We start from the raw sequence: 23,081 nt of genomic DNA on the forward strand, positions 1-23,081 counted from the left end.
GAAACAGTCTTCCGAAAAGCCAGAGTGTAGAGACTACAAAAGGAAAAATGCTCCGAAATGAAACAACTTTTAGTTTCATCCTCCTGTGGTTAAACCCCAAGAGTCAAAAAAAAAAAAAAAAGGTAGGGGGAAGCAGAAGAAAAAGGTTTTAAACTAATAAGCTGTCAATTGTCAAGTTTTCCACCCACATGACTGCCCAGTATTCCTGTGGGAAAATCAGTGGTACCATCTAGAAAGAGAAAACCATACACTTCTTTTTTATTTCAATTTATTGTTGTCAACAATTCCTCAATACAATAATAATGTTTTCTACATGAAGAGTCCCAGCAAATAGATGCCTAAGAAAAGTTACTTTAGGATAATGATTTCAGAGGGGTGAGAAATCATAAATCTAGCATGGACAAAACCACGAAGGCATTTGGAAGTAGTAATTCTCATTGACAATCAAGTAAAACCAAGTGCATTGCAACAGATGGTATACAGATCAAATCCCGGTGTGAAACGGTAGGGGGGGAAGATTTAAATTAATCCACCGGAAGTTTATTGAACTGTCAGAATTCCATTTTAGTGAGTATATATTATAATATCCAGTTCTGCGTGATAACGCTGTTTTTTCACGTCCCATCCGACAACCCAAACCATCCTAGTACTATTCAATACTGCTTGGAAACTGTGGATACAATGGATTCCACTGAATGAGAAATACTGTATGACAAAAGATTCATAATTCCTTGTCTGTGTAATAGTCAACGCATTTAACAGGATAATGTATTATGTATAAAATATAGCACCAGTAGTTGAATTCCTGTGAAATGTTAACTATTCTAACTCAAATTTGACATATGTTTCAAAATGTTTGGGGTATCATCCATTGATTTTTAAAAAGATGGTACTTCCTGGTAAGCAGCAGCTCAGAGTAGAAAGAGCACTGGACCTGGAGTCAGATGCAATGCAGGTTGTTTTCTCTAAACACTCTAGTATCCTTTCCAGATCTAATGTTCTATTATCTTTTACTACTGAAGTTTGAGAGTTTGATTATTTGAGGTAATCTTGAAATGGTTTTAAAGTTACCGTCTTCAGATATTTTGTTCTTTCTTTTTAAAGATTAGTTTTAGAAATGGAATTTGGTAAGAACAGGAGTTGGGAGGAGACAGTTTCACTGGTTTTTGTTTTTTTGTATTTTCCACAGATCTGCTGTCGAATATCTTTTATCACTTGTTAATAGAGGTCGGCTCCCCTCTACTCTGTTGACAAGGGTTGGAAAGCTGGAAGGAGATTCCCAAGAGCAGCCGCAGTGCTTTCTGCCACAAGCGAAAGAGAAAAACACTATCTGAGAGACTAGATTGGTGTGGTGTGTTTACATAACTGGCTCAAGTTCCCGAGGTTAAATAGCTTAGAATTTCTTAAGAGAGTTCACTTAAGCAAATGTTGCATTTGTTCTCAGATTTCCTTCTCCCCAACCTCACTTGTGTTTACATCTCCACATCGGTGTCTGACCAATAGGAATCGCAAGCTTTAAATTGATCACATCTTGCTCTCCAATCTTGCTTCTCTCTTGGATTCCCAGTCTTGATCAACAGTATCACCATCACACTGGTTCTAGCCAAGTTCAAAGCCTTGGAGCCATTCTTGACCCCCCTTGTCCCTCATTGCCCATTCCCCAGTCTTGCCCTCTCCAACCCACCCTTCACACTGTAGCTGCCAAAGTGCTCTTTCTAAAGTGCAAATATGATCGCAGAGCTTCCCCGCTTAAAATACTTTAATGACTCCTTTTCACATATTGGATCAAACTCAAAGTCCTCTTTCAGTACCCGTATACCTCTCTAGCCCAATCCCCTGCCCCTCGCGGCCATTCCTTGGAGCCCCTTACACTCCAGTTACACGAACTGCTCCCAGTTACCTAAACACACCGCGGTCTTTCGTGATTGTGACTTTGCATGTGAAATTTCCTCTGCTACATTCTCAGCTCAAGTTCGTTACTTTTCCTCGTGTTCCCACAGCATTTCCACCTACTAGTTGTGTATCTCGTCCTACTAGTTCACAGTTACTTCTTTGCTTGTTAGTCTTCACTACCAGACTGCCAGTTCCCTGTTTCGGGAGAAGATAAACATTATAGAGGAGATTCAGACTCTGGATGCTTCTAGGTGGCACTGAAGCTTACTTTGGACCCCGAGACACTAATGCAATTCTCTACGGCTCACTTTTTCTCCTTGTCCCAGCCCTCCCCCTGGTGGAGGTGTTAAGAAGCAGTGGAATGGTCGCATGGCCAAAGATAGACAAAGCAGCCTGGCTGATCCACAACCTGGATAAACATCTGTCCCACATCGTATTCTAGGCAAATGAAACGCTGGCAATGGGCCTTGGATTTGGGGTGGCCTGGCGGGAGCTTTCTGTCTTACTATGTATCAGTTGGCAGACCGTGATTTCAATCCCTAGAGCTGTAGCCAGGGCTCAACATGCCCATCCCGGATGGTCTTGAAGAACATTGTACTCCTGTCAAGCATATAGCCCAAGAATAATTCGCTGGTGGAGATCTTCCTTGTTTTCTCCTTTGCCTGAAGCTGAGACACACCCGTGTGCAGGAATGTTTGCCTTGGGATGATCACACCACAGAGCAAGGAATCCAATGCCAATCACATCCACATGGTAGGTATTCTCCCCAGTTGCTATGGACCCCACCTCCTCGAAAAAGTCATAGGAAAGGTGTTCATTTCTATTCCAGCACGATATCCAGTTAGCACTGCTTTCTGTCCCAGTTGAAGGTAACCTAGTCTTCAAATCAGTATTATTTAGTTGCCCATTTGAGGCAGCCAGTTCCTCAAACACCCTTGGATATAGAGTTCTCTAGGTATGGTAGCCCTAGGTGTATTCTGAGTTGGTCTGATTGGTGATTCCCGGGGAAGGAACTTGCCAGGCAGGTTAAGAAAAAAAAATTTTTTTAAATGTTATCAGCCTGGTTGGGAGGAATCTCACCTCTAAAAACAAAATTTTACAGAACACGATGAATTTAAAATCATCATAGAAATTCTCCTTCATGGCTCTTGTGAATTTTCTCAGATACTATGTTTACACTATGGTGAGACTTCTAGCAGCAATGGGTTTTAGTTTTAAGTGGGGGGAAAGGAAATTAACATCATCTATTTGTCATCAGGAGAGACTACCTTTAAAAAATCAATCCCACAATGTCATTTTATACATATGTCAAAGGCAAGGAAAGATGACCTGTTGTCTTAGGTGTCCATCTGGCTGTGTCCTGAGCGAAGAAAAAGAATTCAGGTACTACCAGGGGGTACATGAAATAAAACAGAAACAGAACTAGTGGGAGTGGTCCGCAAAGTTCTTAGGTTTCTATGTTCAGCGTAAAGATCACCCTACCCACAAAACGATCGTTGATGACATCATTTATGATGCCCTTGCCCTTCAGCTGGCACTGGACAGGCACTGCTTGGTTCTTCACCACATCTGTAAAGTGCATTGCCACCAGCGGGGAGGTGTAGTTAACCTGCAGGCGGAAGAACAGTGAATCCTAAGTGGGAGGAGCGGAGGGCGTGGCGTGGGTAACAGGATGCAAGTGAGCGGATACTCAGTGCAGGATGGGATAGCCTCCCGCAGCGAACTGGGTAAATCCCATGATGCCAAGGCACGAATGGCTTAAGCAACTGACATGCGCGCTCTCTGCCCTGGGACGGTGGGGAAATGACATGTTTCTCTCATAAGTCACTGTCAGATGTCTGACTGTCCTCTGGGGAAAATCAGTTCTAACTCTGTGTGATAGGAGTTTCTGGATATCAGACCACAAATGAAACCAGAACTAGTATCTTTCAAATGTCTATGCTAAAGGTGAAGCCTCACCCTATGACCCACCACCCACTGCCCCAAGGCTTCACCTGGGAGAAACAGGTAGGTGTGATTATTTGGGTGTCGTGGAGTGCAATGACAGTGATTTGTCTGCTCCTGGCTCTGCCACTATTAGCTGTGTGTGTTGGGCAAGTCACTTTCTCTCTCTGAACTCGAATTTCTCCATCTGTAAACTGGAGGAACTAGACCAGACCATGTCTGAATTACCTTCAGATACAGAAAGGAGTGGTTATACTAGGAATTGGTAGAGAGAGCTCCTGGTCTTGGCCAGCCGCGATTCACCCCACTGTTACTACATGAGGCTCCCTGATTCTCAGAGATTCTGGACAGCCGTGCCTCTGTCTCCGAGCCCTTTCTGACAGCAAAGACTGAAAAGGATACAGGCTTACATGAGTCAGTTTGCCGTAGTAAGGGTAGTAGCGAAGGTCAAAAGAAGCCGACTCTGGGTAGTAACTGATGGATCGGATGTCATTTTCATCGCCTCTCTGGAAGTAAAAGCAGGTATATGTGGGATGCTGGGTCCCTCGGTGGGTTGAAGCCTAAGCTCAAGGGGTCTGTGCCCCGGGGAAAATCACGATGTGACCCACAACCAAATGTCCCAGGAAGACCCATGAGAGCAGACTGGGGCATAGCTTACCCCACATCTATCCCCAGAGCATTTCCAGGGAGAGACTGTGCCTCGGTTTTCAGTTCAAGGAATATCGAATGGAAGGTCTGGACTCAGGAGGCCGAACGTGCTCGATATAGTTCTGTACCGGCTCCTGGGGACCCAGACAGAAGGGCTCTGGAGGGCTGGCAGTAGCTGGTGCTGCTCTAGCAAGAGGGCCTACCGTGCCAGCCCCTCTCCAAAAAAAAAAAAAAAATCATCCTGGGCCTGGCACCCAGTCTTGGACGTTGAGGCAGGTAGAAGTTAGAACATGTTGAGTAAACCCCATGCTGCGACAACTTGCACACCGTGGGTTCAGTTCCATTGGAAGTCAGACCAGGTGCACAGGGGTCTGCTGCATAGGGACACAGCCTATAGTTTGGCCCACCGAAACTCAAGTCTCAGACCACCTTCTCTGTAGTGCTTACTTACAGGAGGTGAACTCAGGAGGATAAGCCAGAGGGAGCCAGGGCTGGAAAGATGAAATAAGTAAGTCTACCCTCATGATATCATGTCAGGTAGGGGACTGACCTTTCGCCTGTGCATTAGGCTTGCTCTATATAGCCGAGGTCTGGGGGCTAATAAGGGACGAACAGTGGATTACTACTAGCAAATCACTCACTGGGGTCATGTGATTACTTCTGTCAATATAGTGTAATCGTTCAGAGTATACTCTGAGCTGCTCTCCTTAATTTATTCTAGTGATTACCTTGTCCTGCTTCATTTTCACAAGTTGGTGTGGATTTTGACCAATTGATTATTATAGCATGTATAAAGACCCTTACTATTTCTTGTTTTCTTTTTAAAAGACAGTTCTCAGCAAGGTTCTGTGTAAGCGGAAAAACAAATGGCTTCCACTGGGGAACTCAAGCCAATTAATATACTAGTTTAAGACTGAGTCGGTCTTTATGATTTACTTAACGTATTCTTCTAGAAGGCAATGCAATTCACGTCTGTGAATAGTCAGTGCCACTCGTTTGTTGTCACGCCTCACGTGCACGTATATTTACACACACTCATGTCCATGTGAACGGAATGAATGTCCTTCCTACCTTGTTCACGGGGCAAACCACGGCCTGACCTTTCAACACTCACCTTCAGTGTCCCTACTGCTCCTTTCATAGCAGCTGTAATACGTGATTGCCCCGATTTCAGAGACAGAGTCCTAGTTATCTTGGCACCCCCAACACCTAGCGAAATACCTGGTATACTGTAAGTGATCGATAAATGTTTGCTGAATAAATGCGGCCTTCTGCTGCTTTCGGATCTGCCTCCATCGAGGCTGGAGTTTTGAGCTGTATTTCTAGCACTGAGAATGGGATCACTGGCTTCACACATTAGCGAGACAGCTGTCCGGTCTGGGGGGCGCAGTGCATGTTAGGAAACGGTGGGAGCTACAGCTTCCAGTCTGAGAAGCAAACCCAAGATCTAGGGCTTCTCGCTACAAAGTAGCTAATTGGTGCAGATGAGATAGGAGTTAATGGCCCTGGAAGGACTGTTAATTAGCATATTAATGGGGGTTCTGTTTATACTTCCCTTGTAGTCATTTGTTGTTGCAACACTCAGTGCCCCTGGTCATTGCTGCAAAAAGTGAAATTCTGTTTTAAAAGCAGGGACTAATGACTCTAATGAACGCTGTTGAGTTCAAAGAAACAAGTAATTAGAGCTAAAAGCAAAAGTGTAAACAGAATCCCAATTAATGACGGGGCACATTGTCGGTCCCTGCCGTGGCCCTTAGCCCGTTCATCCTTTGGCTTTCACAGGTATAAACCGGCGCGGACACACACACCCGCACGACACACAAACACACATGAATTAAATGCTTTCTGGCAGGAAGGAGGCCGGAAGGTACTAACCCTTTCCCTAACCCATGGCCAGTCATCCATGGCGAAACCCTTGGAGGGGATGAACCATCTTTCTGCATAAAGCGATGTGCTACAATACTTACTCAAAAAGGCACTTTACCTGAACTTTGCAGGACACCTTCACGGGATCCCCAAGCTCAGGACGAAAGCCTACAATCTATCGAAAGAAAACCAGCGTTGTTGTTGTTGTTGTTGTTGTTGTTAAACATCAAAAAGCAAAAGGGATTGAACAGTAAAAATGGGGCTTTTCTATCCCCTCCCCCGTAAGCCACCCCTTCCTTAGGCATAAACTGAACCTATTTTGCCCTCTCAGGAATGTTACAAAAAGCCAAAAATGCCAAAATATCTCCAGAGCTGTGCAGCTCAGCCTACTCCTTGCTGTGTCTGTGCCTGATGTTCATACAATGGTAACTGCAGCAAGAGAACCCCGAAGCTACAAAGAACTTTCAGGTCTGAAGAGGGATGTGCCTGGTAAGGCTCCACCACACCGAAGGCATGGCAGGAGAGGAGGAAAATGTAGCTCTTATGATACAAGAATTGTCCCCCCCATCATGTCAGTCCCCTGTTCCAAACAGCTCAGGACCTCATTACTGACCCAGGGCATCAAAGGGCAGGTTAGGGCAGGAGAGAAGAGTGCAAATAGGAAATACTCAGGGAGAAAAAGGGATTGTTGCTTGAAAGGTTTGTCCAGTTGTTTGTATTACTGATGCTGTCAGCGAAAGTGACCGGACGTGCAGCATGCGAAGACAGAGCCCAAGAGAAATGGAGTGGCCAGAGCCCTCCTACCCAGCTCCTCCACTTATTATCGCCGGAGTATCGAGGGCCAATATACCCGGTTCATCTTTAGAAGGATGCAGGGCTGTCCAGTAGAGTAGCCAAAAGTAGGGTCCTCCAAGCCAGAGCAGTTCTTCAGGAAGGAGCGCTTAAATTGGCAGGCCTTCTTGTCTTCATCCTCGTCGCCATCTTGGATGAAGTATTGCCCCGGGGGACAATCTACATTCATCTCCTCTTGAAGACTGTCGTTGTAACCTAAAGCGTGGGGGGGGGGCGAAAGGGGGGACATGTTAGGTGCTAGGGGGGAGGGCCACCTTGTCAGTAGTCCCCCTCCCTAGTTTCCCTTCTGCAGCTTGCTGGTGCTCCTCTGAAAGCCCACTCAGCCTGGCCTGGGCTCTGTGACCCGGCATTGGTGCCCAAGGCCCCCCATCAGCATCTCTCCTGGAAACCTTTCGGGCTCATCCCCTCGACCCACTTTGATTGCTTCTCCTTCCCTCTGAACTTTGGAACATCAATCTCTGGGTCACGTGTTGGTTACTGTATAACTTCCATTTTCCATTCTTTCTTTTTTTTTTTTTAAAGATTTTATTTATTTGACAGAGAGAGAGACAGCCAGCGAGAGAGCTAACACAAGCAGGGGGAGTGGGAGAAGAAGAAGCAGGCTCCCAGCGGAAGAGCCTGATGTGGGGCTCGATCCCAGAACTCTGGGATCACGCCCTGAGCTGAAGGCAGACGCTTAATGACTGAGCCACCCAGGCGCCCCTCCATTTTCCATTATTTGTTTTCAGCTATGGCAAACTGTACACTGGGAGGGCTGCCTCTTCTACTTCTGGAAGAGGAAGAGACACATAGATTCTGGAAGAGGGAATGAATCATGTCTCGGCATGGCTTGTATATGGAAGTGAAGCTCTTGGGCTAAACCTCTGTACGCTCAGCCTAGGAAACATCTCCCTTGGAGGTCCACGAAAGGCACCTGATACAAGAAAATGAGAAGTGTGTGTTGTGGGACAGGAGGGAGGGATAGGAGGAAGAGAGGGAGAAAGAGGAGATAAACCAGCTTCTCATCCTGTACAGACCGAAGTCAGCACCACAACACAGAAGCTTAGGTTGAAAGCCAGAAACCAACAACAAGCTGTAGCGTCTCCCCCGAGAAGGTGAGAGGGTGAGATCTCGTCTACCGAGACCCGAGGCACTCAGGGTTCATGTCCCTTTCCATCAGACGGAACGGAGCATGTGTCCAAGGTATACATATCATGGAGAGAGAGCTGAAAGGGGCTGTCTGTGAGCTCACTCTTTGGACTACCAGATGCCACGGAACTGGGCTTTGGAAATGACTGTGTTCTTTCCAATTTGGTTTTAAGTGCTGGAGTCCAGTTAGTCCTGTTAGGTCCAGCCCCCATGCATTCAAGTTCCTGGTAGCTTAGTTTTTTCATAGGAGACCTATGATCTACCAGTGGTAAAATTCCAAATGTACTGCTGGGTTGTACAGCAACCAGCTTGTGACTTGGGGTTAATATTATTAAGGAACAACTGGGAATTTTAAATCTATTCCAATTATGGTTAAGCCTTTATTTTTCTTTTGACAAAGCTACATTCGATTCAAGGTTTTGTTTTAATCTTTTTTTTTTAGAACAAGAACTATGTTCAAATAATAAGTTTCTAAATAGAAGCTCTAATCACGTGTTCATTGTTTCTCTTGAGGTAGTTCCATTAAAAATAATGTGACATGGGCATGACTCTTATTGCAAAATCCCAGTACTCATGGGAATGAAATTGATACTCTGGGATGTCTATTTCAGAGATGTGTTCCTTTTAAATAGGGCATGTTATCTACACTTAGGAACTAAAAACCCAATGCTTTCCCTAATGTTCTCCATCTCTGTCGTCAGGTCAGAATTGGTATTTCTCTAACTACTAGCTTCTCGGAGGGATTTCCTCAGCAGAGATTCTGACAACACACTTGGAATAGCTCACAGTTTGAAAGAAAAGAAGATGTTGTGCTGGCTATGATGCCCAAAACGTTTTTTGCTTTTTTGTTTTGTTTTATTTTGTTTTGCTTTTGAGCTCGAACTACATGGACTCAGAAAGGACCCAGCCCCCCTCATTTTACAGATGAGGAATCTGAAACTCAGACTTCCCCCAAATGACACTGAGCATGACTGATCCGAAGTTGAGTTTCTAACTCCTGGTCACATGGCAGCAGCAAAGAACTACGAAAAGCAGTATTTCTCAAGCTTTAAAGTTCATAAGTTTCATCCTGATCCAACAGGTCTGGGGTGGGGCCTGAGAGCCTGCCCTTCTAACAAACTCCCAGGGGAGGCCGCTGCGGCGGGTCCTAGATCACACTTCCAGTAGCAAGGGTGTCAAAACCACGGATGTGGGTTTAAACACTGGTTCGGCTGCTATGAGACTTCTATCACGTTACTTCCCCGCTCTGAGCCTCAGTTGCCCCATTTGTAGAATGGGGATGGTAGATTCTTTATGTGGCCCGAACGTGGGGCTTGAACTCACAACCTTAAGATCGAGACCTAAGCTGAGATCAAGAGTTGGATGCTTAACCGACTGAGCCACCCAGGCGCCCGAATAATGGTAGCTTCTATGCAGGGTTAAAGTGAAACGACAAAATGTATGCATTTACATAACACTTCCCATCGCAGAAGAGATTGTTTTTCTCTTTCAGTGCACACTCTACTGCTCCCTATCCCCCCACTTCAGCCAGGCAGGGACCACCAAAGCAATCAAAGTGGCTTTTTCCACAAAAAAATTGTGCAACCCCCTGGGGCTTAGAGCCTGCATGCTCTGTGTCGAGCCTAAACCAAACTGCTACCTCAGTTTTCAGTCTGTGGAAGGGCTTCTCAAAAAGCCACTCATTGGTCCCTGAAAGTATATCTGATGACGCTATAGAGATATAGGCATCTGGCAAATATTTGCTGTCAAAATTTTGGAGTGACTGTCACCCAGAGATTCTTCCTCTAACTCCCTGCCGGGATGTTATTAAATCAAGGCCCTTGCTCTCTTCCTTCAAGATGGCCCATCTCCAAGAAAGGAATTCTCTTACCTTGAGAAAGTATAGGAGGCAGGAATCTTCCCATTCGGGAGAACACTCTTCTTTTCTCACCACTACCCACCCCCTAGAATGATCTTTTGTAAATGATCATTATTGAGCCATCTGGATGTGCCCAGGACATAACTAGGTGCCCTAGAATGTTTAACAAAAGAAAACAAGTTCTCTGCCCCAATGAACTTAGCGTCTTGCTGGAGAGTTTGGCTTATATGCTTTCAAGACAACATCCAAGCACAAACGAGAACAGTTCTGATTATATATACAGGTGCTGAGGGGGATGCAAAGTAAGGAAAGACCAGGATGGGCTGGGGTTAGTGAGAGTGGGATTTCTGATGAATTGTGAATTTCGAATCCCCCACCTCCACCCCATCCCCTTTCCAAAGAGATGTTCCCCCATTCAGAGGAACTTACTTACCTTGGAGAAAGCCATTTAGGCTAATGACATAATGCTGCCAAGTGTCAGGTTCAGAAACGTTGAAGTTGAAGTTAAGGCTATGGGCGAAGGGTCTAATCATAACTCCTGGCAACGAAAACAGGTCTTGGATATATTAACCCGTTCTTGGGATAATTTTTTTGTATTGATTCCCATGAAACCATTACCCCCCAGGCAATCAAAATAAAAAGGACCATAATTTGCCAAGTACCATTTTACTTTTACTCTTAATAATTGAATCCCTAAGTCATTACCGGGAAGAGCCAAAGTTAATTGAGGCTGAACATGCCGTACAGGCGGATTTCTGTCCAGCAGTTCTGACAGCACAGGGCATCTGGGCACTCACCAGGCGGCTTCACCCTCTCAGTGAAGGTCGGCATGTAGGGACTGATGGTCAGAAATAGCGTGTACATGCAGAGGGTGATCACGGCGGCCAGGGAGGCATAGAAGAAGAAGTAAATGACTAAGATCAGGCCTGCAGAAGGATTAGAGATGAGAGAGGTCAGCGCTTGCCAGAAAGCCCTCCTGCCTCCTCGCTCGAACTCGCGAGCCAGCACCAGCCCCAACACGTGAGCCGGCTTATATTTCTTTCTTTATTTTTCCACCTTCCCCAGATTCAGTATGTCCTTGCTTATTCAGACTTCACCAATTTGGAATTTGTGAGCACCGTGCCGGAGGCCTGATTGCGGTGTACCTTTACAGCAGCCCTGATGGAAGGGCTCGTTGAGCGGGTGGTGGCCATGAGCAAGATTATAGGGGAGTGGAGTTGAAAGTAGTGCAGTGGGCAAATTGCTTGGGAGTCCTCATGAAAGCAGGTGCCCTGAAGAGTCCTAGTGGCTTGGCTCCAGTGATTATGTGTATTTGCAAGTGATGAAAACAGCATTTCTTGTCACATACCCTATAATTCAAACTTTTGATTAATTTCCGCTGGACTTGCCTCTGCTCTATAATCAAGGCAAAGTGAGGTCTCACCCTACTTATTTCAAATCTTATTCATCTTTAGCAAAAGTTTAAGTGGCTCTGCTTTTCCAAAAGAACACGAGACGGGGAAGGAAGGAGGAAGAAACTGTACTTAATTATTGGCGCTCGCTCCACCTGTGAGCTTGGACAAGTTCCAGAACCTCTCTGTGCCCCCAATTCCTCACAGGTAAAATGGGAACAAGTTTAGCACTTAACCTCATATCCTGATCTACATCCCTAACAGTATCTGAAATTCCACTTCTCCTTGCGTCCTACCCTGACCTTACCATTTCCTCACTGTTTCATTGTGGACATGCTGCTCGCCTCTCTGGGCTTCAATTTCCTCATCTGTACAATGAGGACAGTAATAGGACTTCCTTCTTGGCGTTGGATGATGCATATAAATAGCATAGCCCAGAGCCTGGCAGATACCAAGTGCTCTTTACACGGCAGGTCCTCACCATTGTTATTATTCGTATGATTATTGCTGTCGGACCAGCAGCACAGTTGTGTGAATCCCTCCTCCGTGGGCTGTTTTGGGATGAGGTTTGCCCCGGGATGAGGCAGCACCGAGTGAAGTGAGTGAGCTCTTTTCAAGCCCTCCTCGGAGCCCTTGCAGGCGATAATATCTGGCTCTGCTCACAGCGGGGACATGATATCGGAACGACAGGTTTGAACTGAATCACCAACCAGAAACCGGAACAAACCACATAACTCTGCTGTATCCCAAACGGAATCCAAATATTAATTTTTAAATTGAACCATGAACCAAATAAAATTAACCAGAAAGGGGCGGGGGAGGAGGAGCGGAGGAAGGGAGAAAAAAGATCCTCAGTCATCCAACTGGAAATGGACCCTTGACGTTTTATAAGGTGAACTGAGGCAGAACTGGAACAGGGACACATCGATTCAGCTGGACTCCCTGGAGAACGCACGGCCGCCCCTGTCCACCTGTGGTGCTTGATTACCGCCCACAGGCTGCCCTGTGCCTCCTCCTCCCTTCCTCGACGCCCCTCCCCAGTCCGGGGAATGGGCCGATGGCTGGAGCCATCCTGGGGGACTAGAAGACTCAGTTTCACGGATGCGAGGAAAACAATGGAATAGAGGTACTCTCCCTTGGACATATCTTCCGCCTCGCCTAGGACGTGGGGCTAGGATGTGTAGGGGGGAGAAGGGTACTAGTGGTAAGTCCCCTGAGCCTTACCCCTGGGCTATGCCCTGAAGGCTGTGATGGGCTAACACAGCTTCCCACTCCCCATCCCTACCAAGGAAGACCGAGCACCATACCCATCGGAACCCACTGATCCCTCCAACTTTTTCTGCTCTGGATGTCCAGCTTTTACTCGGGCGACTCCTCTAGGTAATCCAGGGCTCTCTTCTGAATGCCTTACCCAAACCTGGAGAGACCGAGGTATCTTGGATATAGTAGGGACCCATGATCTAGATTCTTCATTGCTCCCACCAAAATATCCCATCAGGTCCTGAGACCCTACCCACCAGGGCCTTACTCATCACTACACTTCATGAAGACAATGGGGTGTTCCAGCAAGAGGATGAACCCCAGTGTTCATCTGACCTGGGCTTCAATCCCAGTGCCGCTGCTTAATAACTGTGTGACTTTAGATAAGTTACTTACCCTCTCTAAGCCTCAGTTTCTGCATCTGTAAAATGGGGATAATAATATTACTACCTCATATGGTTCTTGTCAGTATCCAATAAAATAACAGATAGTTCCTAAAAACAGAAGTTGCCCAGCTACCAAAGGAAAAACCCAGAATATAATCATAGGCTGGGTGAATAATGTTGGTGATGTCGATGTGCAGGCTGGGATGGGGTTAGTAAATGCTCAAGTGGGCACCTAGTTTTCAAGCAAGAGGGCAGCAAAGAGGGCAGCAAAGCATATGCTTGGTGGCCTAGGCATTAACGTCACTACGTGCCCCTTGCCCAGGCGTAGCCCAACAGCAGAAGCCTGAGTTCCTGGACTCTCCTCAGACCTGCCACCCAGAGGCCTGGGTACGGCTTACCATGTGGTGTCCCCACTACCATGTCTTCCCTGGGCCCTTGAACCTTTCTCCCCCATCCCTCTCTTTTGGCCTATGGATTATTCCCCGCAGGAGCAACGTGGATCAACTCATCTGGTGAAGTTCCAAGGGCTGGCTATTTGGGGGGGTAAAGTATAGCTCCCCCTCCCAGAATCACGCTTGCATTTCACAAGGCCTGTTTTCCCAGTCTTCTTTAGGCAAGGGAGAAACAGCTGTGCCCCCCTCTGGAGCCCCAGTGAGTGTCCGGCATTTGTCTGCAGCTTCCAGAATGTTGGAATGTTCCTTGAATGGTACATTTGTTACAGTTGAGAGTTTGAGGGATCGGCAGGGGTGGGGCTGGGAACTGAGGAGGGGTGAAGGGAGGTGGGCATTGCTCAGAGCCCCACACCTGCTATTCCTAATTCCAGGAAGGAGGGCTGGCCGGTTCACCCTGACGGAGCTGAATTAGAAACATAAACTAGGCGGGAGAGAATTCTCAGCCAAAGGGGCCTTTAGAAGGCATGACTGTCAACTTTAGCAGCCTAGACCCTGGGCACTGGGGGACTCTGATTTCATCCATAGAGTCATCTATTTTGTTCTTCTCCTATGGATTAACTGAATGCCAAGCCAGCAGCTGCTCTTTTTCTGGGCCGTGCAGAGAGTGTGGCAAGTGTGACTTTTACCACGGCTACATCTCCTGAGGAGACGGCTCAGCGTGCATAGTTCAAGAGGTGAGTAGGGCCCTGGGAGAGGGCTGCCGGAGAGGTCGTGAAGTCAAAGCGGTGGCTAAGGAATGCCATTCTGCCACTGATCGAGCACGACGGGACTCGGCCGTAATCATGAGAAATGACCCTTTTAAACCGAATTTCTCTGTGTACGCGGGAGCCTAAAGCACCCACAAGCCGGGGCCGAGGGCAGCCCTCCTGGCTTTCCTTTTCTGACATTGCTGGGTGAAGCGATGAGATCGCATAAGCGATCAAGTTAGCAGGCACCGGGGTCTCATATTCTAGCAATAGTCTCCTGCATAGTACAGTGGACCCTTGAACAGTGCGGCGCGTAGGGGTGCCAAGCCCCGTGCGATTGAAAATCTGTGTCTAACTCTTGACTCCCCCCAAACCGAACTCCTAATAGCCTACTGTTGACCAGGAGCCTTTTGAATAACAGAAAGAGTCCATTCGCACGTATTTGGTATGTTACGTGTGTGGTATACTGTCTGCTTACAATAAAATAAGCTACATGGAAGGACATCTTGTGGAAGAGAAAATACATTCACAGCACTACGCTGTACTCGCAGGGGGAACACAGCGCGCCCGTGCAGAGCAGCGCCGTCCAAACCTGTGTGGTTCAAGGGTCAACTGTGCTTTCCAGTCTACAATTGGAGCACCTGACGGGAGCCTCAGGCTGATCCTGTGGGAGAGACAGGGTAGGGATTGTTTCCCTCATTTGGCAGGTGAGGAAAACCGAGGCTCAGAGAGGGTAAATGATGAGCCCAAGGTCACACAGATAGAAAGTGATGGGGCTGGGACTTAAATAAATAAATAAATAAATAAATAAATAAATAAATAAATAAAGCTGTGCTTTTCCAACTCATTCTTACTGTCTCTCCGCATCGCAAATGAAGTTGAGCCCAGCGGCTTTCAGCTCCACAATCCAGTGTGTTAACTACTTGGAGTTTCTTCCGATGGGATCTGCCCACACTCCAGGCATTTCCCTAGGCATCGAGCCCTTCACACGAAATCGAAGAGAAGTTTGCAGACAAGCCCATCCAACATATGGTAAAGGAGTCCTGGACACCAAGCCAAAAGCAAAGGACACCCGACTGGGGCATTGGGACAGCTGGGACTTACTCCAACTCTGACCTGTTCGGGCCAGAGACATCCTTTTCTCCGGATCCCACAGGTATTCGTTCACGATCTGCCATCTCTGCCACCAGGCATTGCCTGCTGGCTCACCCTGACCCTTTTCCTCCTCCTTTTCCTCCTCTTCAAGCTCCTCCTCTTCCTCCTCCTCCTCTTCTTCCTCCTCCAAATCGGGTGCCACCATCACCCGGGCCTCTTCTTCAGCTTCTTCCTCTTCATCTGCTAAGTAGTTCTGGTTCACTTCATCCTGATCGTCCTGGAATGGTGACAAAACACAGTCCCCTTTTTGAAAAAAATTCCCCAGGGCGCGTCCCATCAGCCAAAAGGAATAGAAACCGACTCCATATTTTGGAGACGCTTCCCCGTACACATACCCATCATTACAAGAGGCACATGTTCTCTCTCTCTCTGCTCTTTTGGAGGAAATATCCTTTCTTTGACCCGTTTTGACCCAGTATTCTTTCCACAGAGGTGTACGTTTTATTCTCAGCCGCAGGCCCCTGGGCTCTTCCCCTCACGACTCTGCTTATGTCACTCCTCGGTCCTGGGGCCCTGGCCTCACTTTGTCTGGCCTGTCAGGGCGGGGCTGAGCCCAACACTGAAGGACGGAGTCACTGTAGACACTTGAGTCCACCGTGGCAAATTCTAAGTCCAAGCCGGCTTTATCGTCGGTCTTGTAGCTGGCGGGTGCTCAACCCGACCATCCCGCTTTGTCCCTGAAGGTAACGGGACGGACAGCAGGAGGAGAGGCCAGCGGCTGGACTCCGCCTCAAAACTGAGACTCCCTCCCCAGCAGAAACAAAGCACAGGGGTCTGTTTGCGGCTTCTCTGACTGCTGCCTGAGCTGACACCTCTTTTTGCCTTCAGCTGGTTCAACAGACTCCCTGAGGTCTGGAACCTCAACTGACGCTTCCCTCATCTCCCCCCTTCCTCCCCCCCACCCCATACCCTCGGCAAAAATCTGGGCACGTAGTGAGTGCTCAGCACATAGCTGTTGATTGACTGATTGCAGTCACTGAGATCTGAAACTGTAATCTTCTCTGAGTGGTTCTAAGAAAATGAAACAAAAAAAGAGAAACCCAGACTTCACCAACGGTATTTCAAATGCCTTCCAGCCACAGGCAGGAGAGCTGGATCTTTGCTCTTTGGGGGTCTGCCAAGGCTCACTGCAGCAGCAGAAAATGAGGCCACCCTCCCTTCCCTCTGTTGTCCAAATCTGAAGAGTGGCGGGGCCTGTGCACCTGTTGGGGCTGGATGTGTCAAATGATAGAGGCCAGGGGCTCCATGCTGCCCCCTCCCTGTCTGATTCCTCAAAGGCCGTTTAGAGGACACTCAGCTAAAAATGCTGCCATGGGTTGGGGGGGGCTCAGAAAATTGGATTGTGCAGAATTAGTAAAAGTGACACAGAATGACAAGGCTCTGCTCTCAGCGTTCAGGCTGGCCAGCGCTATCTAGGTCTGGACCGTAAGCACTGCTGAATGGCTCTCGAATTTGTTCCAATGCACAGCTTTCTGTCACACACCGTGTTAGAACTGACAGGGACCTTGAAGATTCCCTTGTCCATCGGAGGCCCAGAGAGGGGGCAGGACACAGCTACAGCCACACAAGAGAGTTTGTGGCCGAGTTGACAGTCTCAGGACCTGTGTCTCTTGTTGCCTGGGATAGGGAGGTCTCCCCCTCGCACACCAAGCGCAAGCGCCTAGACGTCGTTAACAGGTCGATGGAGCCACCGGCGCTGTGTTGCGTTCTGTGTTCCCAGGAGACTGTGGGTGCTCAAAATCAAGGCTTTCTGACTCTGACATGGACACACGGTACAAGGCTCAGGAGAAGAGCCCCCAGCCCTCAGTGTTGAATGGATTAATAAATGTTCTTAAATCTCTTTCCCTTGTGTGCGAACACAGGTACGCATTTGACCTCCCCAACTACATTCTGAGCACCCAAGGGGCAGAGTCGGTATTTTCCAGCTCCCTGATGCCCCCCCACCCGTGTGGAGCCCACAGCTCGGGAGCCCGTGGGGAGTGAACGAGCGCCGGGGGTAACCACCAGGCTTAAGCCTGAGCCTGCGCTCTGGGGAAACGGCTCTCGCAGAGCTTGTAGCCCTAACCCCAGCAGCCTGCTAGACGGTGGTGGATGGTCCTCGTGGCCCCCGAGAATCTACCGCAGCTGGGAATCTCCGAGCATTTGAGGTTGGAACGGTTCACTGCGGAGGGATTTATAGTCCCCTTTATGTTTTCTGGACAAATTCCTTTTCTCCCCCTCTTGCCGGGGCGCCTGCCCTCCACCTCCGCGCACAGAGGAGGCAGCTGGCCTGGGCCTCAGCCTGATGGTATTTGTAGATATGGGCTTTCATGATAATCCCATTAAAGATGGCTTATCATTAAAGCTTTACCCTCCCGGGAAGAATTAACCTTCTCCGAGCTAATTTCCCCACGGCTCTCAACACTGCCTGAGTTTCAGGAACCTCAACTATCTCTTTTGCTCTCCTCTGCTTCCCGGTGCAGGAGAACCTCACATTGTGCAAGGGAGGCACTTCGGTGCAACTATTTAACAGAATCCTGTAGGGGATCCTCTGGTCATGAGAGGGTCTGTGTTTGTCCGTTGCCTAAAGTGGCGGTGCCCTCATGTGATAGTGTGTGTGAATGTGCTGGAATATAGTAGTGGGTGTGTGCCGGAGTCATCATGTTGCCCTAAAAGGGAACAGTCTGAAGGGCAGAGGGTGGCTCCATTTTGAGCACTCTAAATATATAAACATATAAACATATAAACAAACAGTGTGACCCGAAGGATAAATTTGTGCCCTGCATTGAGTAACACCCTGTAAACACTTGAAGGGTTGGTTAATTTTAAAGCGAAGTTAGCATACGAGAAACCACTGCGTTAAATGGTTTCTTTTTAAATTTGATCAAGTATCCCCTCTAAAGGCCAAGATGCCCCGATGCACTTGACGGATTATTGAAACGCTACACAACGCTTGAGCAACATGACGCGGAAAAGAAGCCAAGGAAGGACGAGTTCTAGCTGCCCGACAGGCCGTGACTGCTCCGAAAGCCGGGAGGGACTCTGGAAATGCGAAAAGAAAGATTCTGCGCGGTGTGGCTGAGAAGGGAAGCCCTCTGTGGGTTGATACGGGGTTGGAAGGATTCGTGTTTTCCTGGGCCGGCTGTTGACAGTCTTTTTTTAACTCCCCGGTTATATAAGCGGCCATTTTCCAAAGAAAAGTGGATTAAGGCTTGTTTCCTCCTGGGGCTCAGGTCACAGCCCTCTCTGGGGGAGATCTCAGACCACACTCTCCCCCTCCCCGCCAAAAAAAGGACTGCGTGGGGCATATGGTAACGGTTTCTAGCAAAGTAAATGCAAAGAAACGGCGGGTTCAAAGACATCTGTAGAGCACCCTGGAGATAAACAGCGACAGCAGAGAGGCGTGCGTGTGCACGCGTGCGTGCGTGCGTGCGTGCGAGTGGGGGGGCAGGGTGGGGGGGCAGGCAGGTTGGCAACGGGGGCGGTGGGTCAGAGGGCCAGGGAGTTGCCTACTGCTCGTCTAATAGAGCACAAGATTAGAAGTGAGCAGACTTGGCGTTCTCACTGGGGCTCTTCCGCTGACTTGCAAGTCACTCCTGTGCTCTGAGCCCCAGCAGCCTCCTTTACATAATGAGGGGTTCTGGAGAGATGATGTCTAAGATTACTGCCGGCTTCTATCTACGATTGTCTGATTTTAGCGAGAGTTGGGAATTTCTGCTTTAGAAACGGAGCAGCTGGGTTCCTAAGACGCTCCCGCCCCAGGGGACGGAGACAGCTGGGTGGGCAGGGTCTTTCGCTTCCTCTTCCCCTTCCTCTCTCTCCTGGCGAAAATTTCCTGCTATCGGACCAAAACCTCTACTCCCAGACTCCAAAAGGTCTGTTTGCTTAAATTCTAGACTCCTCCCCCCGCAATTTTAGAAGGCCCCTATTCTTTTGGCGTCTTCCCCTTCCCTTGTCTTTTGTTCCCCAGGAAGAGGGGTCTCCTCCTTCAATGCAGCAATGTAGGGCACAATGGGGTGCCAGGAGTCACTGCTCGAGCCTGAAATTATAGGCTTCCTTAAACCTCGCCGTTCCTGCCCGTGCTGAGGAGAAGCGCCCATAAGCCAAGATCTACGCAACCCCCAACCCACCCCCCTAAAAAGGGTCGGCAAAATACTCTGCTTCCCCAGGACTCACAAGTCTGTAGCGATAACCGTAAGGAGAGGCCGGAGCCCTTCTGGACCGGAGCTGCCTTCTCATGGCTGGTCAGTGGGCGAAGCCGAGGCAGAGGCAGGCAAGAGGGTGAGAGAGCTGCAACTTCTGCTGGTACAGGAGACACTGGTTGCTGGGGACACTTGGCGCCTGGGAAAAGTGAACCCTCCTGGCACGAGCCCTTCCCCAAAATAATCTAACATGCCCCTCTCTCATTGGTTGGCCCATTCCCTGAATCAAAGGAAAGCCCTTATGGAAAAGCAAGCTCATCATCACAGGGAGGGGGAGATATTCTGGGTCACGAGGATGAGCGACTCACCACCCCCCTCACCTCTCGTCTCCACCGCCCTCTGCCCTTCTCTAGCGCCCGAGGTACTATGGGCCCAATGGAAATCTTAAGTCGTGTTCTTCTCAATTGAGAGCCGAGTATCAGTGTGCGCAGGAGGTGGGGCGTGGGTGGGAGTTGGGGGTTGAGGGGACATGGCCAAGAATAACTTTCTTTTTTCATAAGACTGATCTCATGCAAAAGGATCTAGGGTGTCAGGAAAGATTCCCTTTGCTCCCCCCACCCCCCTAACACACACCAAGCCACCTACAATATTCCTTACTTGTGTCAACACATGAGCCCCTTGAAATGTGGATTATGCATTCTGATTTTAGAGGCCAGGCTCCTGCTCTACCCCTCCCCTCCGCAAAGAGGGTCTTGCACATAAAGAAGCCTTTTTCTAGCCCACATGTCAGAATGGCCCCATCAGTCACTGCCCCTCACACACACACCCCTTGGAATCCTGGCCACATTTCTCTAGTGGTTGAGATCTATATTTATCCCTTAGCATCAGGGCAGGGAACAGGCCAGAACTTTGCAGTGTCAGTTTCTCAGACATATATAACTCCTGAAGCCAATGTGGGATCCAACAAGAGAAAAATTAGTGGAAAGAGCCAAAACATTGTATAGCATTTTTGGTCTGTTTGGTCCACCCGCCCAGAACCTGGGTGGCTAACAGGCTTGGGTGGAATTTGTGATCATTCTTTCATAAATCACCCCCCAGCCCATTATACCCAGGTGGCTGAGAACGTTGCAGATAATGAGATTCTGGGTATATACATAACCAAGAAAACCAACACAATAGCTTAGATAGAATGACTTATTCATAATTCCAAGCCTAGGCTATTCTGATGAAGACAGCTTCAATAGTGGTTAATTTAAAATAAAGACTCCATTTACTAGAACGTTACTAATTAGGACTCTTCCTTAACAGAGTCCCTCCCCCCCCCATACCCTTATTTGATGAGAAAGAGGCCACTGACAAAAAAAAGAGAAACTCATTCTTCTTTTTGGACTTTGATGAAAGCAAAATACATTCCAGGGGTTAACCTGATCTCAGTAGATACTGAGCTCTCTCACGCTTTCTCCAATCAAGCCTTTGGGGTGACTCCAAATGTTAAATATGAGAATCTCGAAGCCCTTTGCAAGCCTCAAAACCCAGAGGATAGGTTAACTGGTCTTGTCTTCCTAAAGCAGAAAAGAGCACAGTCATGTAAACAAGATTTCAAAAATCAAGAGTGGGGGGGCAGGATTATTCACAATAGTCAGGGAATGGAAGCAACCTAAATGTCTGTCAGTGCATGAATGGATAAGGAAAGTGTCACACACACACACACACACACACACACACACACACACACAGGAATATCGTTTAGCCACGAGAAAGAAGGAAATCCTTCCATTAGCGACAACATGGATGGACCTTGAGGGCATAATGCCAAGTGAAATAAGTCAAACAGCAAAGGCAAAAACTCTGTGCTCTCACTTATATGTGGACTCTAAAAAAGCCAAACTCATAGAAACAGAGTAGAATGGTGGTTAGCAGGGGCTGGGGGTGGGGGAATTGGGGAGATGTTGGTCGAAGGGTACAAACTTGCAGTTATAAGGTGAATAAGTTCTAGGGATCTAATGTACAGCATGGTGACTATAGTTAATAATACTGTATTATTACTTGAGAGTCGATTTTAAGTGTCTTCACCCTAAAAAAGAAATGGCACTTAAGTGACGTGATGAAGGTTTTGTTAGCTAACACTATGGTAATCATCATTTTGCAATATATGAGTGAGTCAAACCACCTCGTACACCCAAACTTATACGATGTTATATGTCAATACATCTCAGTAAAGCTGGGGAAAAAACCCAGGACGGGAAAGACAAGAGGAGATTTGGAGCAATGTGACCTCAGGTAACAAAATATTCCATTCTCCGCAATCTCCCAAGGCCGAGCCTTCTGGGTAACTTGGGGTTTGCTATACACTTAATATACTTGCAGTGTATTTTGACTATAGCTCAGGCTGCCTTCTGGAATGCCAGCTGTTGGGTGGGGTAAAATAACAAAATCCTATAGGACCTTAAAGACAGAAATCTGTATGAGTTCACACTCAAAAGACTCTAGCTACAGGAGAAACCATTCCTGCCAATTTTTTTTGAGGGGGGGGGAAGCAATCTGCCGAGCAGTGCAGCAGGCTGGAGCCAGAGTGGCCAGTGGAGCTGCAAATGAGCCATGGCTACGGAGGCAGGAGAGGCAAGGAGAGGCTTTGACAGCAGACTGAACGGCTAATGACTCCAGTCTCTCAAACTGTATATGCCCAGTCCTTGGGTGCAGGTGTTAGCAGCTCCTTCTAGAAGCCTCCTCTCCTGGTTGCCTGCTCTGGTCAAACCACATGGTTACTGGGTTGCTGATGGGGAACAGAAACCTATGGACTGGGTCCTCCTGCTCCCAGAGGAAGAAAGAGTTGGTAGCATTCTTCAGAAAATCTTCACCTCCACCATGAGATGGGCTAGTTTTTGACATCTGTTCTTGTGGGTCATTTCCACAGTTGTGTGTGTGTGTGTGTGTTGAGTGCGGGGAGGAGGGAGTGTGTCCCAGAGCCATCAAAGAGCAGTCGTGTGGTTTCCTTACCTAGGGATTCGCTAAATCTTCAGGGAGTCTCTGGGAGGTCACCGGCAGTGGGGCTTAAGAGTTCTTTGCCATTGGAGTCAGCGGGGGCAGTGCTGGGCACACTCTAGAACCCCAGACCCTTCCAAGTTAGTGACCTGTGGACTCTGAAGTCATAGGTGCCAAAGCTCCAGGCCAGCCGAGGGCCTGAGGCTGTCTGTGAATACTGCCCGGCATAGGGTGTCATCTTCAAAGTGCATGGAGGAGGGGGAACTTATTTGGAGCTGCAGAGATCAGGGAAGTCTTCCCGGAATAGGCGGGGCTTGGGCTGGACCTTGAAGGGCAGTCCTTCAAGCTGGAGCAGCTACTGCCCGACTTTGCTGAGCCAGTATGGTTCTCTGTGCCCGAAGTTCCCCCCTCCCGAACAGTTCGCCTCTGAGTACTGGCCAGCAGGCGTAGCCAGCAGGC

General features: G+C 48.2%; 1 protein-coding gene across 4 annotated transcripts; it reads right to left on the bottom strand.

Moving 5' to 3' along the window:
- Positions 1-251: 251 nt before the first annotated feature.
- ATP1B4 (ATPase Na+/K+ transporting family member beta 4) lies at positions 252-19,857 on the bottom strand. 4 transcript variants are annotated; one of them, XM_087859555.1, is made up of 8 exons: positions 19,675-19,854; positions 15,481-15,736; positions 10,987-11,115; positions 10,623-10,727; positions 7,202-7,398; positions 6,470-6,526; positions 4,248-4,343; positions 252-3,502 (listed from the first exon to the last, which is right to left on the bottom strand). In XM_087859555.1, exons 1-8 carry the CDS (start codon positions 19,735-19,737, stop codon positions 3,341-3,343), a joined length of 1,065 nt encoding a protein of 354 aa, XP_087715681.1. In that variant the 5' UTR covers positions 19,738-19,854; the 3' UTR covers positions 252-3,340. The 4 variants fall into 4 exon arrangements, with proteins under 4 accessions (XP_087715681.1, XP_087715680.1, XP_087715683.1 ...); XM_087859554.1 differs by having other exon boundaries at positions 15,469-15,736; positions 19,675-19,853; XM_087859557.1 differs by lacking the exon at positions 10,623-10,727 and having other exon boundaries at positions 15,469-15,736; positions 19,675-19,857.
- Between the last annotated feature and the right edge of the window lie 3,224 nt (positions 19,858-23,081).

The sequence above is a fragment of the Ursus americanus genome, chromosome X (genome assembly GCF_024610735.1).
Source record: "Ursus americanus isolate L20-20 chromosome X, mUrsAme1.1.p, whole genome shotgun sequence".
NCBI lineage: Eukaryota > Metazoa > Chordata > Mammalia > Carnivora > Ursidae > Ursus > Ursus americanus.

What these genes read in the sequence shown, in the direction of transcription:
- ATP1B4 (XM_087859554.1), bottom strand. Translation starts at nt 19,737, where the DNA reads ATGAGAAGGCAGCTCCGGTCCAGAAGGGCTCCGGCCTCTCCTTACGGT. An exon ending in TGAGAGGGTGAAGCCGCCTG is followed by an intron (nt 10,728 to 10,986) that starts GTGAGTGCCCAG and finishes TTTCGTTGCCAG; the next exon opens with GAGTTATGATTAGACCCTTC. An exon ending in AGGTGTCCTGCAAAGTTCAG is followed by an intron (nt 4,344 to 6,469) that starts GTAAAGTGCCTT and finishes TTTTACTTCCAG; the next exon opens with AGAGGCGATGAAAATGACAT.